The 14,245-nt window shown below is 35.9% G+C and overlaps 3 protein-coding genes across 4 annotated transcripts; 2 read left to right on the top strand and 1 right to left on the bottom strand.

The window, feature by feature from the left end:
• Positions 1-2,128: 2,128 nt before the first annotated feature.
• LOC104810965 (homoserine dehydrogenase) lies at positions 2,129-6,286 on the bottom strand. Its single transcript, XM_010537462.1, has 12 exons — positions 6,090-6,286; positions 5,459-5,600; positions 5,298-5,375; positions 5,036-5,151; positions 4,619-4,672; positions 4,300-4,387; positions 4,083-4,175; positions 3,739-3,779; positions 3,339-3,392; positions 2,888-3,051; positions 2,708-2,777; positions 2,129-2,417 (listed from the first exon to the last, which is right to left on the bottom strand). The coding sequence occupies exons 1-12, from the start codon at positions 6,183-6,185 to the stop codon at positions 2,292-2,294; spliced, it is 1,122 nt and encodes a 373-aa protein (XP_010535764.1). The 5' UTR covers positions 6,186-6,286; the 3' UTR covers positions 2,129-2,291.
• A 279-nt stretch (positions 6,287-6,565) lies between these two features.
• LOC104810964 lies at positions 6,566-9,262 on the top strand. The gene is made up of 3 exons (XM_010537461.2): positions 6,566-6,983; positions 7,999-8,326; positions 8,843-9,262. The coding sequence occupies exons 1-3, from the start codon at positions 6,836-6,838 to the stop codon at positions 9,048-9,050; spliced, it is 684 nt and encodes a 227-aa protein (XP_010535763.1). The 5' UTR covers positions 6,566-6,835; the 3' UTR covers positions 9,051-9,262.
• Positions 9,263-10,252: 990 nt separating this feature from the next.
• Positions 10,253-13,557, top strand: LOC104810963 (somatic embryogenesis receptor kinase 2-like). Of its 2 annotated transcripts, XM_010537460.2 has the most exons (7): positions 10,253-10,519; positions 10,803-10,933; positions 11,832-11,903; positions 12,090-12,233; positions 12,388-12,459; positions 12,577-12,648; positions 13,140-13,557. In XM_010537460.2, the coding sequence occupies exons 1-7, from the start codon at positions 10,427-10,429 to the stop codon at positions 13,210-13,212; spliced, it is 657 nt and encodes a 218-aa protein (XP_010535762.1). In that variant the 5' UTR covers positions 10,253-10,426; the 3' UTR covers positions 13,213-13,557. The 2 variants fall into 2 exon arrangements, with proteins under 2 accessions (XP_010535762.1, XP_019057853.1); XM_019202308.1 differs by lacking the exon at positions 10,253-10,519 and having other exon boundaries at positions 10,552-10,933.
• The last annotated feature ends 688 nt before the right edge of the window (positions 13,558-14,245 follow it).

Below are 14,245 nucleotides of genomic sequence, written 5' to 3'. Positions count from 1 at the left end.
ACGCGTGTCCCCCGCCGCCGGTGAGTGCGGCGGCCATGAGAACGGTGGCGATTATTGCGGCGGCGGCGGACATGTTTTTTTTCCCTCCGGCGAAGAAGCGTGAGAGTTTTAGTTTGTTGGTGAAAATGGGGGAAAAGTGGTAGCTATAGGGACTATATAGTTAGATGTTGTGTATTGATGTGTATTTATGTCTATATCACCTAACCGTATCATTTTTTATTTTATTTTATTATATATTTGTATATATTTACATATAATTTCTATATGTATATATAGGGACAAATAACTTCGAATATGTGGAATTTTCGGGAATTTATTAATTATGGTAAAAATGTTGTTTTTATGAGAAAAAATGGAAAAAATTGAAAGCATCACCCGTGAAGAAAGGGTAAAAAGATTTCACATGTTCACGATACAAAAATGGAAAAACGTAGCTTTGGAACGTGATATATATACGGTACGTATATAGGAAGTTAAATAAAATGTGATTATTTTTTAGTTTTAAATTGTATAGATTGTATTAAATAAAAATAGAAACAGGTTACGCAACTTCGTTATCAATAAAAATATATTCTTAATAAATATATTTTATTGTTATTAAAATACGTCAAATCATTTTCATTAATTCTACAGACGATCGTTCTAATCAATTTTAAAAGTTTATGATGAATTATTTTATTTAAGTTAATTATTGTGATATAATAAATTATAGTTCGATAATTCGTTCACCTTATCTTCAAATAAGGCAGAAACTATATACGTTTTATATGCCTTTATAGTTTATATATATATATAGATAGATAAAAAAAAATACAATGATTATTAAACTCAAAATATACACAATCTTTTGTTTGCTTTTGTAACACATAAGGCTTTTCATTCGAATTATTATTATTATTATTATTATTATTAAAAATGTAAAAAAAAACATTGAGTTAGGCAATGTAGTTGGGATGTGGGCAGGTTTCCCTAAAATGGGGGGTGTGGGTCGTTTCGACATCAACAGGTTGTCTTTCATCATGCAACCTTTTTTTTTTTGGACAAAAAAAATATTTATTTGGTGTGAAATTTCAGGTAATTAAATAACTCAACTCATCGTCACCGTAATATATGGTAAGTGGATCTTCAGTTATATCATTATTTTCTCTTAGTAATATTTTGTATCATTTTTTACAAGAGCCACGGCAATAACCTATCCAAATTTATATAATTATATTTCAGATATTATAATATCACGGCAATAGGTTGAGTTGATATTAGTGGTATTTAGAAAAAAAAAATAGAATTTGTTTTGTCAAATTATTTTATTTTACATTTTTCAAATATTTTTTTTTTTACTGAAATATATGAATGAGTCGGAAATTTTTGTTTTGTTCCCTAGGGATATTCACAAAGTCGTTGACTTTATAATCCTAGCAATTAGGGATTGCTAGCTTATTTGCTACTTTTACTAAATAATAATAATAAATAATAATAATAAATGAATAGTCCAACGCTAATCACATTCTAATAAAACACCAAATCCGAAATTAATACAAACCCAAGCGATAAAATATGCTCGCTCCCTTTCATTTTAGATGACATTTTAGAATAAAATTTTTGTTTCAAAATAAATGACGTTTTTAGATTTTCAATGTATTTTTTAATATTTATCTTTAATTAACAATATTTAATTATTCTTCATGTTTAGAGATAACAATTATCTATACAATAAGGGTATTTTGGATAAAATAATTTTTTTCTAGAATTCTTAAACTTAAATGAAATGGGAGTATGTGACGATAAAAGCCTTGTTGTTCCTTGGAGTTGTCGGTTGATGCATTGAGAAGCGTAGGAATGCATTTAAGACCGATCACATGAAAAATCACACACATTGTCATATATATATATATATATATATATATAATAAAGAAGGCAAGCAAGGTTGTGGATACGCAGTTAATGAATTAGATAAGCAACCACATGCCACATTCATAACTTCGAGCTGTTTTAAGTTGGCTTTTTTTTTTTTAAAAAAAAAAAGAATACATAAATAAATATAAGTAATTCCAATTTTTTTCTATAATATTTTTAAAAAATAGTATTTGCCAAAATTTGACATAAACTGTTTTGAGATATGAAAAGGATATATACCAGAGTCTTCCGCTTGTGTTACCTTTTATTTCGACGGCGTATATTGTTTTAAATAAAGACCTACGATTACGAACTCATTTGAATATATTAAATTGGAAACCCTGAAAATGGGGTTTCTTCTGGTTTTGAGAGAAAAAAAAAAGTTTTTTTTTTTCATTTCAAGGGAAGAGATCCTGCAAGTCGAGAATGTCGGCAAGAACGCCAGCAGCTGTGGTAACATTACCAGCTCCAGCTCCTTGAATCACCAATGGCTTCTCTTCGTAGCATCTGCTGTATATCTCCACCTGCGTGTTCCCACAAAGACGAACGTTTTTATCGTTACATAACGAACCCGAACTGAGACCGAACCGAATGCATTGTATAGTTCTTCTTATACTGAAACCCGAACATAATCAAACCGAAACAGCCAACCCCAATAAACACATAAACCTTTTACTTTACATGGTATCAGAACCGAGCTAAATCCACATGAGTACCTTTATCCTCATATCATTTGCAAACGGTGCAAACATATGTGTAAGAAAGACAGGATAGTTCGATGGCACCATTGAAGAGAAGAGTAAGGAAGACTTACGATATTATCGCTCCCTCGGAGTCTTCCCAACGGCGAGTCTTTAGGGAGTTCTCGGATGCCAACCTCAACACTGCAGAGAAGAGAAGATGAGATTCCAAATGAGAGGAGAGTTTGGGTATAACGATGCATTTAGGATAGGTATAATCTTTATATCGAGAGTGAAATGTATCGATATTATACCTTGAGCCCTCGATAACGCAGACGTAACGGAGAACACACCCTTTCGTTGAAGCCCTTTTAACTCTCTCCTCGATATTCTTATCGAGTTTTGCTATTCCATCGGCAAGGAAATCATCAACAGACAACTGGTTAGGTCCCATCTCCTCAGGGTACAAGCTCTCTACCTGATCAAAACAAGAAAAAACATTACAAATATTTCCTGACAGATTATCAGGAAAGACAAGTTACTAAGCCAGAACAGGACAGAGCTCAGCCAGTTTAAAGCTCAGTTCAATCTCAATTGCTAAAAGAGAAAACTGAGCTTGAATCTGCAGCCATGAACTTGCGCTAACAGCAATCTCAGCTTGGTTCAAGTAGAATTTTTCCCTGAATTAAGTCGCATCAACCAAGAAAACATCGCAATACTGAATGCAGAAGTTGCAAAATGTGGCATAGCCAATGGGGTTCACACCTTTATGCTGTCCATATTGATCCTCCTCCCGAGAAGTCGAGCAAGAATCAAAGCCTATAAATTGATATAAAACAGAAAGAGATGAGAAGACACAAGTTTTAAAAGCATTTGCGCGGAATGAGAAATCAAACTGGAATTCCGATGCATTTAATCTATTATCATGGTGAATTTAAAAGAAGATACAGCAAAAGCATCAATATCAGGTCCAAGCACAATATCATTCATATGCTAAACTGGATGAAGAAAGCAGACAGCAGCATCAACTGGTCATCATTACTCCCAAAGATAGAGAGAGAGAGATCATCAAGAACATCATGAAAATTCATAAACATTTCAAGTGTTACTATGACATTATCTCGAAGCACTTAAAGAAAGTACAATGCATCTTCTTACTCCATACCTTTCTCGCAACATCCATGCCACCAAGGTCATCTCGTGGATCTGTGGGGGGGAAAAAAGCCAAAGAGGCAAAATTACATGTCAATCAAAGAACAGATATCAGCTACAAAAAAGGCCCTCAAATTCGAGAAAGCCTAGGTGCAGTGATAGACATGTAGCTTTTAGCTTAGAGAATGTAATCTACTACAAATTAAAGAAAGAACAGGAATTAAACAGAAGATCTGATATAGCTAAAAGTTTTTCAACAAGCAATTTAGCTACAAATATTATGTAAGTCAAGATTTTGGTAATAAAACAAAGACTTGAACTCGAGTAAGACAAAAGATCATGAAATTGCATAAAAACCTGGTTCTGTGTACCCCAGGCTTTTAGCAGCCTTAACAACTTGGCTTAATGGCTTCCCATCTTCAACCTCACTCATAACATATCCCAAAGTACCTGTCATAAACCAGAGTTGATTTTTTTAAATACCAATAAATTATGGATGTATAGAAGTGGAGGAGAACATACATAAACATGCACAGTAGTGCCAAAGTAAAATCAATTCTAGAAGTATCATTACCACTCACACTACCAACAATTTTGTGGATGGGGTCTCCAGATGAAATCATGCGGTTCAAAGATGCTATAACAGGAAGGCCAGCACCGACCTATCAAGAACAGATATCAAGTGAAAAAGCTTCAGACTTTAATCATGTAGTAGCTTATAAGGCCAACTATCACCATACTTGAATACCCCATGGAAAAATTCTATAAATTTGTTTATGTTTCGTTTCGATTCGATTTCAAAGTTAAAATACTAAAGGAGTATATCTACTTTGCTGAATAATATATCAGCGGCCACCTCTGATATCACTTCATTCAGGAAAAAAATCACTTACAGTAGATTCATGGCGGATCCGACGCGGATGCAACACTAACTTATCATAATGTTCCTGCAAATAGAGGAGAAAATATGGGGATTTCTAAACTATGTGATAAATGTATGTGGCATAACATTTTTGGGGAAAATTAATATTTACTACAACTATAACATCAGCCAACTTAATCTGAATAAAGTCAGTGTAGATACAAAGAAAGACTAAACACGTGGCTGTTTACAAAGCTTACTAAAAGTTACAGAAGTTACAAAGTAGTCTACTTTGCTCGAATCAACATAAAGTGCCCCTTGTCAACAAGTTTGTTTAATGCATGCTAATGACACATCATAAGACAGCCTAAAGGGAGAAAAGCAGCAACTGTGTGTGAACATTTTGAATGCCCTTTTGTTTTCACAACCAGACGCTGAAAGGAGTTACCATTGTTGAAGTAAGAGGCTTCTTATTTGCCAGGACGATACAACAACCCGAATCAACTGCCTTCATCAATAATTCAATTGTATCCATGCTTGCTGAGCAATCCACAAAGGCCAAGCCTATAGCAAGACATGGTTTACAATCCATAAGAACTCATGTAACAGCCATGTATGGAAAGCCTACTGAAGATCATTGTACAAGGCTTTCAAGGTTCCAAAAGGATGATCATGGATAAGTATTAAGTAGCCATGTATCTGGTACAAACCTGTAGATTTACCCATAAGTTCTGCAATTTCTTTGGCTTTCCTTCTTGATTCGGAACCAGTGAACACTTGATATGAACCTATTTGAGGACACCTAATAACAGTGAGAATTATAATCTGACTCATGATAGAAACCCAAATACGAAAGATTTGTCTAAAGTACCAAATGCAGATAAAGGAGAGCCAGCCGATTTGATACGGCAAACTTCAGACAAGGCATTGTCATTCAGTTCCTCTTTGAACACATCAGATGGAACGACCAAAGATTTACTATCGCAAACACCAACGACCTGCAAATGAACTCCCTGTCGAACCGAGCTACAATTTTAGATCTTCCACTTCAAGAAAAAACTCAAATCCAGAAACTTTGTCCTAAAATCTGAAACAAAGGAACTACATTACTGCGTAGAATCCTGAAACCGAGATTTTCCTTTTCACTTGGGGAACTTTGCTCTCTGAAATCTTATGTTTCAGACATTTGACCCCAAACACATGTCCCATCCTATCAAAATTTTCAACTATATGACACAAACCGAGATTACTATGTGCGTGAAAAGCCTTCCTAGACAGGAGAAATCGGAATGAGACTATCCAGAGACCGATCAATCGACAATATCAAGTTCTTCATAATCGAGTCACCGCAGAACGATTCACAAAGCATAAGTAACAACAACCCACTTCGGCCACCACTACAAAATCAAGCTATCGAGTGTACAAAATCCCGGTCGACGGGTGAAAGCAGTGAATTTGTGGGAAACGAAGCAAAATAAGGAGAGAGGAGTGAAGAGAAGGACCATTAGGGCGTGAAGAGATCGGCAAGAGACGATGTGATCGAGGAGCTGGCGACCAACGCCTCCACAACCCATGAGAATCACCGGGATTTTCTTCATCTTTCTTCTCCTTCTTCTTCTGAAGCTTTCTTCGGATTCTGCGTTCGCGAGATGAGTGAGTAATGGCTTACTGGTTAGACTGCTGCAGAGCAATTCCCAAAATGGCGTCCTCGAATTGTTTGATATTTATTAAAACCGAAAATTGCAAAAAAGGTACCTATACTTTTCTGTTTTATGAAATTAGACTTCTTTATTATGTTTTCTGAAAACACGTTCCAAAGGGACCGAATTGTAATTAATAGTTTTTTGAATATTGCAGATGTAATTAAATTTTTTTTAATTAGAATAGAACCCCACATCTAAAGTGATCCAAATATCGACCCATCGGATGACCCGATTACCCGCTCCATTCCGTTAACACGGTTTACTGTTCAAGCTTTTTCAGTACCCTTCTTCTTCTTCTTCTTTTTTTTTTCCTCACAAGTACTCATTTTTCTCCAGATCTCGGCGATTTTCTTTTCGCTTCTCGAAACTCCGGGAACATCTCAATGTGAATGCTTGTTTCGATTTGAATTTGATTGTTTGTCTAAGACTCAGATCGTGGGTTTATATTGATCTGCGATCGACGAATCGAAGCGCGAAAATTTTTGCTCGGAAGCAAATTATCGAAGAGCGAGCGAAGTTCATAGATTCATCGGGAGAGAAAGAGGATGGATAGTTTCAGCGCGGAGGATCTGTCGACGATCGGTGGAATCGCCACTGTTTCTCTTCTGCATTCGTTTATTCCGACGCACTGGTTGCCGTTCTCCATTGTCGGACGTGCCCAGAAATGGACGCTTTCTCGAACTCTCTTCGTCAGTATGTTTCTCCTCGTCTCTTGGATTTTGATCTTTTGAAACATTCCTGGATTTTTTCTTGTTTTCCTTCGTACATTTCTTGGTTGTGACTAGGGTTTTGAATGGTCGATGGTGATGCGCATTTGATGCGTTCTCTGAATTTGATAAGTCGACAGTGTGTAAGTTAACTGGTTGCTTATTCGGCCATTGTATCTCCCCTGCTTTGGCTTCGATTAAGCTGTAAAAAGATAAGTAGCAGCAGGAGATGAATGAGTTGGTAAATCTGTTGCTTGTGGAAGGATTATGTAATATTCATTGTTGGATCCGTGTCTCTTTCGCATCTAAGAACTGATATGAAGCCCTTAGCTGTGTCATGGATGTTGATGTGAGAGTGTGGTTCTTGTCATCCTGAGAAGACAGAGAGATATAAGGTGGATTGAAATGGTGGCTTTGTGTTAAAGTCTATTATAGTTGTGATACTTCTCGAACAAATTTCCATTCTCCGAACAAGTAAAAGTTCATAATGTGACGGTCGAGAGAGTTGGGATTACTCCTGAAGATGCATAATGTTTCAGTAGTGAAAGTTTTGATGATACCTTTTCCTTTCGATCCTGAAAGTTATTTGAGAGTTGGGTTTATCCATTTTTCAATATTTTGGTAATCACATTATTTGCTTTCTAAGCAAGACTGTCACTTGTTTAGAAGAAGAAGGTTTGTTTCTTAGGGATTTGCTTGCTCATATGATTCCATTCCATTGGGGAATGCCTGAACCGTTCTATAATTTTAAGGTCGGGAACTATGCTGGACCCGTTACTTCTTAACCTCTTTAATGTACTCCCTAAGCTTAAGAAACTTTACTTAAGTTTTTATACTAAATATGGTTGCACTACCTGGTTACCATGGTTATTCTTGTACATGTGAAAATGCAAACAGGCTTATGCATGTGCATACTATCACAGATATGCAAGTTGTGTTTATATGTTGGATGTCAGATTCTTATCCTTTCCGATGTTTCTAATGTCACTTTTATTTTCCAGCTGCATTTGGGGCAGTCCTGCATGTCATATCGACTTCGCTTCTTGGTATAACAGCAATCACTATTTCAAACACCATTGCTGGTGAAGAGACAGTCCACAAACTTGCTTCGCTTTTGCTTGTGATTCTTGGCGGATGCTACATCATGCTGTTTTTATCTGGAAAGGGTGGTCACTCTCATTCTCACAACCAGCCTATGGAGAAAATGGCTGTTGCTGGGCTTGTCCTCGTTCCTGCCCTATCTCCTTGTGCAACGACCCTTCCGGTTTTCCTTGCTGTTGGAAACTCAAAGCCGATGATGATTCTTGCCATCCTAGTTCTTCTAATCAGGTTAGACAACGACCCTTTCTAGGATTTTTCCTCTGCTTTCATATATTTTGATCTCACCATCAATCCGAGGAGGAGGCTCTATGTTTATGGTTTTGACTTGCTTTTCCTTTTCATTCAAGACATGGATGATATATATATACACAAGGGAAAGAACAGAAGTATAGTTGTTGATTTTGACAGCTCCCCTGTTCTGACATAAGCTATAGAAGAATAGTTTCTGTCACATAGACACCGATAGATACACCTATAGAAAGATCTCTTCCACGGCTTGTATCGATGGTGCAGCAGTAAACTAAATTTCTACCATGCTTTTTCACAAGACATGGGACTTAGAATCATTAGCATTTAAGCTTGTTTTCTGCAAGTTCTGCAACATCTGAGGCCTGCCATCTCTGCTTGTTATCTGTTGCATTAAAGAAACTACCGGGAAATCGGAATCACTCCTTACTTTTACCAAAGTATTCGACAGGTAGCTTAAGCCGATGACTAAGATATCGATTTCTTTGTTTTGGACAGCACAATAACCGTGATGACATCTCTGGTGGCTCTATCGTTCTACGGGGCCAGCCAGCTGAAATTCCACTGGGTGGAACGGTACGACAAACTCCTCCTGGGCTCGGTCCTCTGCCTCGTAGGTATCCTAACTCTCCTTTTCCATGATCACCATGGTCATGACGAAGGTCATCATCATCATCATCACATTAGAAAAATCATCTCTCTCTAAAAAAAAAGATCTCTGTGAAATCCGTAAAAAGTTCCGTTGGAGGAGGAGGTGTCGTTAGATAGTAGCTGAAGAAAGGTACAAACTTTCTATATGTAAAACCATGTTTTTTCTTTGCATTTGGTATCTGCTTCGTACATGCAACCATCTTGTTATAATCTTTTGTGTTCTGTTTTTTTTTTTAGTTGAAGAAAGCGTTTGATGGTGATTGCATTGTTGAGCTGTAGAGAATGTGTAGATTCATACATACATATATATATCGTATTTAATTTTTTTTTTTAGATAATCGGATGTTATATACCGAATTCCACGAAAAAATTTATAATGTGAATCTCTATTTTATTCTAATGTGTAAAATTAATAATAAAAATAATAATATTTGTATGTTCATCAGTACAACTATTTAATATTATATTTTTTTTTCAGATCCTATGATTAATAGTCTGATATTAATTTTTCCCAAGTCTATCACTGTTGGAATCCGTGAAAAATTCTCTATATAAAGCTATTTAAGATATATATATACATACATATATATATATATATGTATATGTGGCTTGATGGCATTAGGGACAACATAAAATAGAGAAGAGGAATGAGGAGCATAGTGGAAGTTGGGTAGTATTCCAACACCTATTAGAAAAATGCTCTCGTATCTAATTCCATCATCCCATATGCTCTCTCTCTATATATATATATATAACATCACAATGTATATACAGATATATGCGGAACAGATGCCCATATTCTCTAATAAATATATCTGAGTAAAATATTATTAATAACACTTAATACGTTGTTATTATTATATATAAATTAAAGTATATAGAAAAGTGTGTGTGTATATATATGTATAAAGTAAATTCTAATCTCCAAAGGTCAAGTCTCCAATTTTGACAAGGGCTGTAAAGCCTTTGACTTTGGTGGTTGGAAAACGTGGCCCACACTCCCAATTTCAAAATTCATTTACAATTTAATGCTTTACAAATATTTTTAAATATCCAGTCCTTTTTTACATGCTAAAAAATATCATTATATTCCTAAACCATTAATTTTACTGAATTTAAAATAAAACAGACTAATGCATCTCTTTGTATATTTTTTTATTAAATAATCGTCAGAATTCCCAAAATTATTCCCCAAAAAATTACATTAAAAAAAGGAATAATAAAAATTAAAAATGAAAAAGGAGGTTGGAAAAAAGCGAAACTTAAAGCAGTATTTCTCTCTGCCATTCCCAACAAAGCGATCTTCAGAGACGCCTTCTTCTTCTTCTTCCATCAAGGGCCGATAGAAGGAAACCCTAATTTCATCTCCGATAGGAAAATTCCCCGTCTCCGGTTTGCGATTCTCTGTCTGTAACCATCCGGCGGTCAAACATGGCGGCACAAAACAGTTTTAGGGAGCTCTTCGTTGCTTCGTTAACCCTGGCCTTAGCTTTGATTCGCATGGCTGAGGCTAACTCCGAGGGCGAAAAGGGCAAAAAAAGAATGAGAAAAAGTGAAACCGAGTGATATTTCTCTCTAAATACGATCGCATAAACGTCTTCTTCTTCTTCCACAAAAGGGTTGAAACAACGAAACCCTAATCTCATCTCCGATCGGGAAGTTACCGGTCTCAGATTCGCGATTATCTCTCTCTGTAATTCTCTGAACATCGGACATGGCGGTGCAACGCGGTTTTAGGGAGCTTTTCGCTTTTTCGCTAACCCTAACCTTTGCTTGGGTTTACCTAGCGGAGGCCAACTCCGACGGAGACGCTCTTTACGCGCTTCGTCGGAGCTTGTCGGATCCAAACAACGTGCTTCAGAGCTGGGATCCGACGCTTGTTAACCCCTGTACCTGGTTCCATGTTACCTGTAACCAAGACAGCCGCGTCACTCGAGTGTAAGATCCTCTCTCTCTCTCTCTCTCCCCTTGTCGGCACCGAAATTTATTGCTGTTTGGGAAAATTGATTCGTGGGGAATCTATGGAGTTGCTATTGCAAATGATCGGTTTCCTGTTGTATTACTCAAAATTGACTATTTATCTCCTGATGAATTTCCCCGCTAATTTTAGGACAGAGAATTCTGGGTTTCATGCTATTTTTAACTAGGATTAATAAAGGAGTTGCCTTGTTTCTGTCGATTTCTGCTTGACCCTGAGCTTGAGCTTAATTCTAACGTTTCTATATGCAAACCTTTTTCGTAGAAGGCCGTATTCTCTATCTAACAATTGATGAATATGGTTTCTTTGCCTTTCTTTAGTTTCCGACCATACAAGAATTCGCCTTTTTTGCGCGATTGCGTCTTGTGACTGTTCAATTCTGGGTTTCTATTGTGCTATTAGATTCATAAGTTAAGGGGTTGTTTTTACGAGATGTCACTTGTAGCAGCTTCAGTTACAAAGTCACACGAAAGTAACCATCTTCAACTTTTTCAATGTACAAAGTGGTGAAACAGAGTTTTCCGCTGTTATGAAAGTAGATAAGATGTCTAGTGAGTAGATTCCTCACATTGTCGTTAATAGTAATTCCAGTTTTTAAAGCAGTTTGATCTATTGGCACCTCTTACTTTTCACTGCTTTTTGAGTTTGAACAGGTGTCTGGAATCTTTAGGATTGATCCCAGCTAATTATCTCTTGTTACTGTTTGATTATTAATGAATCAATATAAGTAGCCCGTTGGGTTTATCCAAGTTAGCCTTTTGTCCTTTGTTGTGCTTTCATTATCTCTCTCCCTTTGATATAAGACATTGATAGTGTGTTCTCAGAAAGTATCTTTAATGTGATCCTACAATTTTGCAGGGATTTGGGTAACTCGAACCTATCTGGACATCTTGTGCCTGAACTTGGAAAGCTTGAACATCTACAGTATCTGTATGCCATTGATTGTTCTTTCGGCTTTTCTCTTACAGTTGATTTTTTCCTAACGGAAGCTGTCATGTAATATAGATAGACAAATAAGCACGGGTGCACGTATGGGACCAAAAGTGTCGAGTTTAAGATTGTTCATGTTATATACAGTTTAATATCAACCATTGACTTGTCCTTTTGTTGATGCAGGGAGCTTTACAAAAACAACATACAAGGAACTATACCTTCTGAACTTGGAAATCTGAATAGCCTCATCAGTTTGGACTTGTACAACAACAATCTCACAGGGAAAATTCCTCCCTCGTTGGGGAAATTAAAGTCTCTTGTCTTCTTGTAAGTTGTTATTCCACTGCAGTTACACTTATTTATTTTGTTCCTTTAAAATACATACAAGATTTGTGTGTGTGTGTATATATATATATGTATGGATGTATTCTGTTTTTTTTCTGTAACTTCATGACTCTTAAGTAATTGTTTAACATGGCAGACGGCTTAATGATAACCGATTGGCTGGTCCGATTCCTCGGGAACTCACGGGTATCTCAAGCCTCAAAGTTGTGTAAGTTCAGCTATTCTTTTGTTCGGTAGATAGCGGTGATGTTACTTGGAACTGGGTGTTACTGCATCTTTATATTTATATCATCTAAACAAGCTTTCTTTCTCATCCTTTTTGTAGAGATGTCTCAACCAATGATTTATGTGGAACAATTCCAACCTCAGGCTCTTTTGAACACCTTCCTCTGGAGAAGTAAGATCCTTTCTCCTTTGTTTCAGCTATAACTTAAGGAATCTATTCGAAACATCGTTTTCAACTAACTCTGTGATCGTGCTCTTCACTCTTGACTTTCCCTGTCCATACTGAAGAATGTTTCTTTCGTCTTTTCTATTTCATTGAACCTATGGCTTCACTTTGCGGATGGGTATAGATATTTCTACTGAAGTTTCATGCAGGGCTATACGTATACGATACTAAGAAATGAGTGTGGAACCTGTATATCCGGAAAAAGGAGCTTAAAGTCTTTGTTTCTTGTTTATAAGTTTTAGATTCTCTTGTCTTTTCCCTTTATCCAATTTGATATATGATGGGTATTTCCCGTTGTATGTAAGATAGTTTACGGGCATTGCATTTTCTCCAAAACCCGCAACTAAGTTTCAGTTTTTTCGAAAGGACGGTGACCAGACCATAACTCCTTACACAGAACATGTCACAACTATTATTACTTGTGTTGTTGTGTGCAGCTTTGAGAACGACCCGCGGCTAGAGGGGCCAGAACTGCTTGGCCTAGCAAGCTATGACACCAACTGCAACTGAAAGAACCCGAACCCGAACCCGAAAAATCCAGTGGGGTGACCTTGTAAGAACTCATGACCCTTTTACATTATGAATATATATATATATATATGTGTGTGTGTGTGTGTGTGTACTATAAGAAGAAGAGAATTTAGAAATGTTATCGTATTAAGAAGAGGTGTACTTGGAGAAAAATCCTCTTGGTGTATGTATATCGTATTGTTAGTGTCTGTCTTTGCGTTTGTCTTCATTGTAAGCCATTCAATCTTATTTTGCATGGCCTTTGGTATTGTAATATGACACTTTAAAACCCAAAAAATATTTGGTAACATAAATGGTTTCTTGATTTGGGATTTTGGGTGGTTAGTTCCTGTCTTAATTCTTTTGCTTTTTTTTTTTTTGTTTAACTAAAAAAATCAAAGAAAATAATATTTTTTATTGAAAATTAAATCTATTTTAGAGTGAATACTAATTGATATTTTAAATAAAAATCGATATATAATGATTCTTTCATTCATTATAAAAATTAATTATATAATCTGAACTATATGTTATACAAGTATCGTATACGTTACGAGGGGTATTTTATTTGCTTGGAGTCAATTTGACCACATCATTTCGAACCTCCATCGCTCGAAAATTATATAGATATTATTAGTATATATAAATTCAGAGATTTCTTCTTCAGCCCAACTAATATATATATATATATATATATATGACGGTTCCAAGAAAAGAGGAATTTAAAATTTTAAATCATGCATTATTATGATGAGAAAATTTAATTTGAAGCTGGAAATTGGGATATTCGGACTTCTCGAATGGGAAATAATGAAAGATTAATCTAATGTTCTAAAATATATCTTGTGACATCCAACTCCCACCATCGCCCACAACATGACCACCAAAAACCCTAATCCAACATGTGATATCACGGACCGAAAAAGGAAATATGATATTTTAGAAAATCTATATAACATAACGATTTTTTTTTTGTGGATCGAAATATCTTTTATTTTTTGTTGTATAATAATAAAAAGGTAATGTTCTGTTC

The sequence above is a fragment of the Tarenaya hassleriana genome, unplaced genomic scaffold (assembly GCF_000463585.1).
Source record: "Tarenaya hassleriana unplaced genomic scaffold, ASM46358v1 Cleome19, whole genome shotgun sequence".
Classification (NCBI taxonomy): domain Eukaryota; kingdom Viridiplantae; phylum Streptophyta; class Magnoliopsida; order Brassicales; family Cleomaceae; genus Tarenaya; species Tarenaya hassleriana.
The sequence above is the reverse complement of the archived record's forward strand: the minus strand, read 5'-3'. Positions and strand labels throughout refer to the sequence as shown.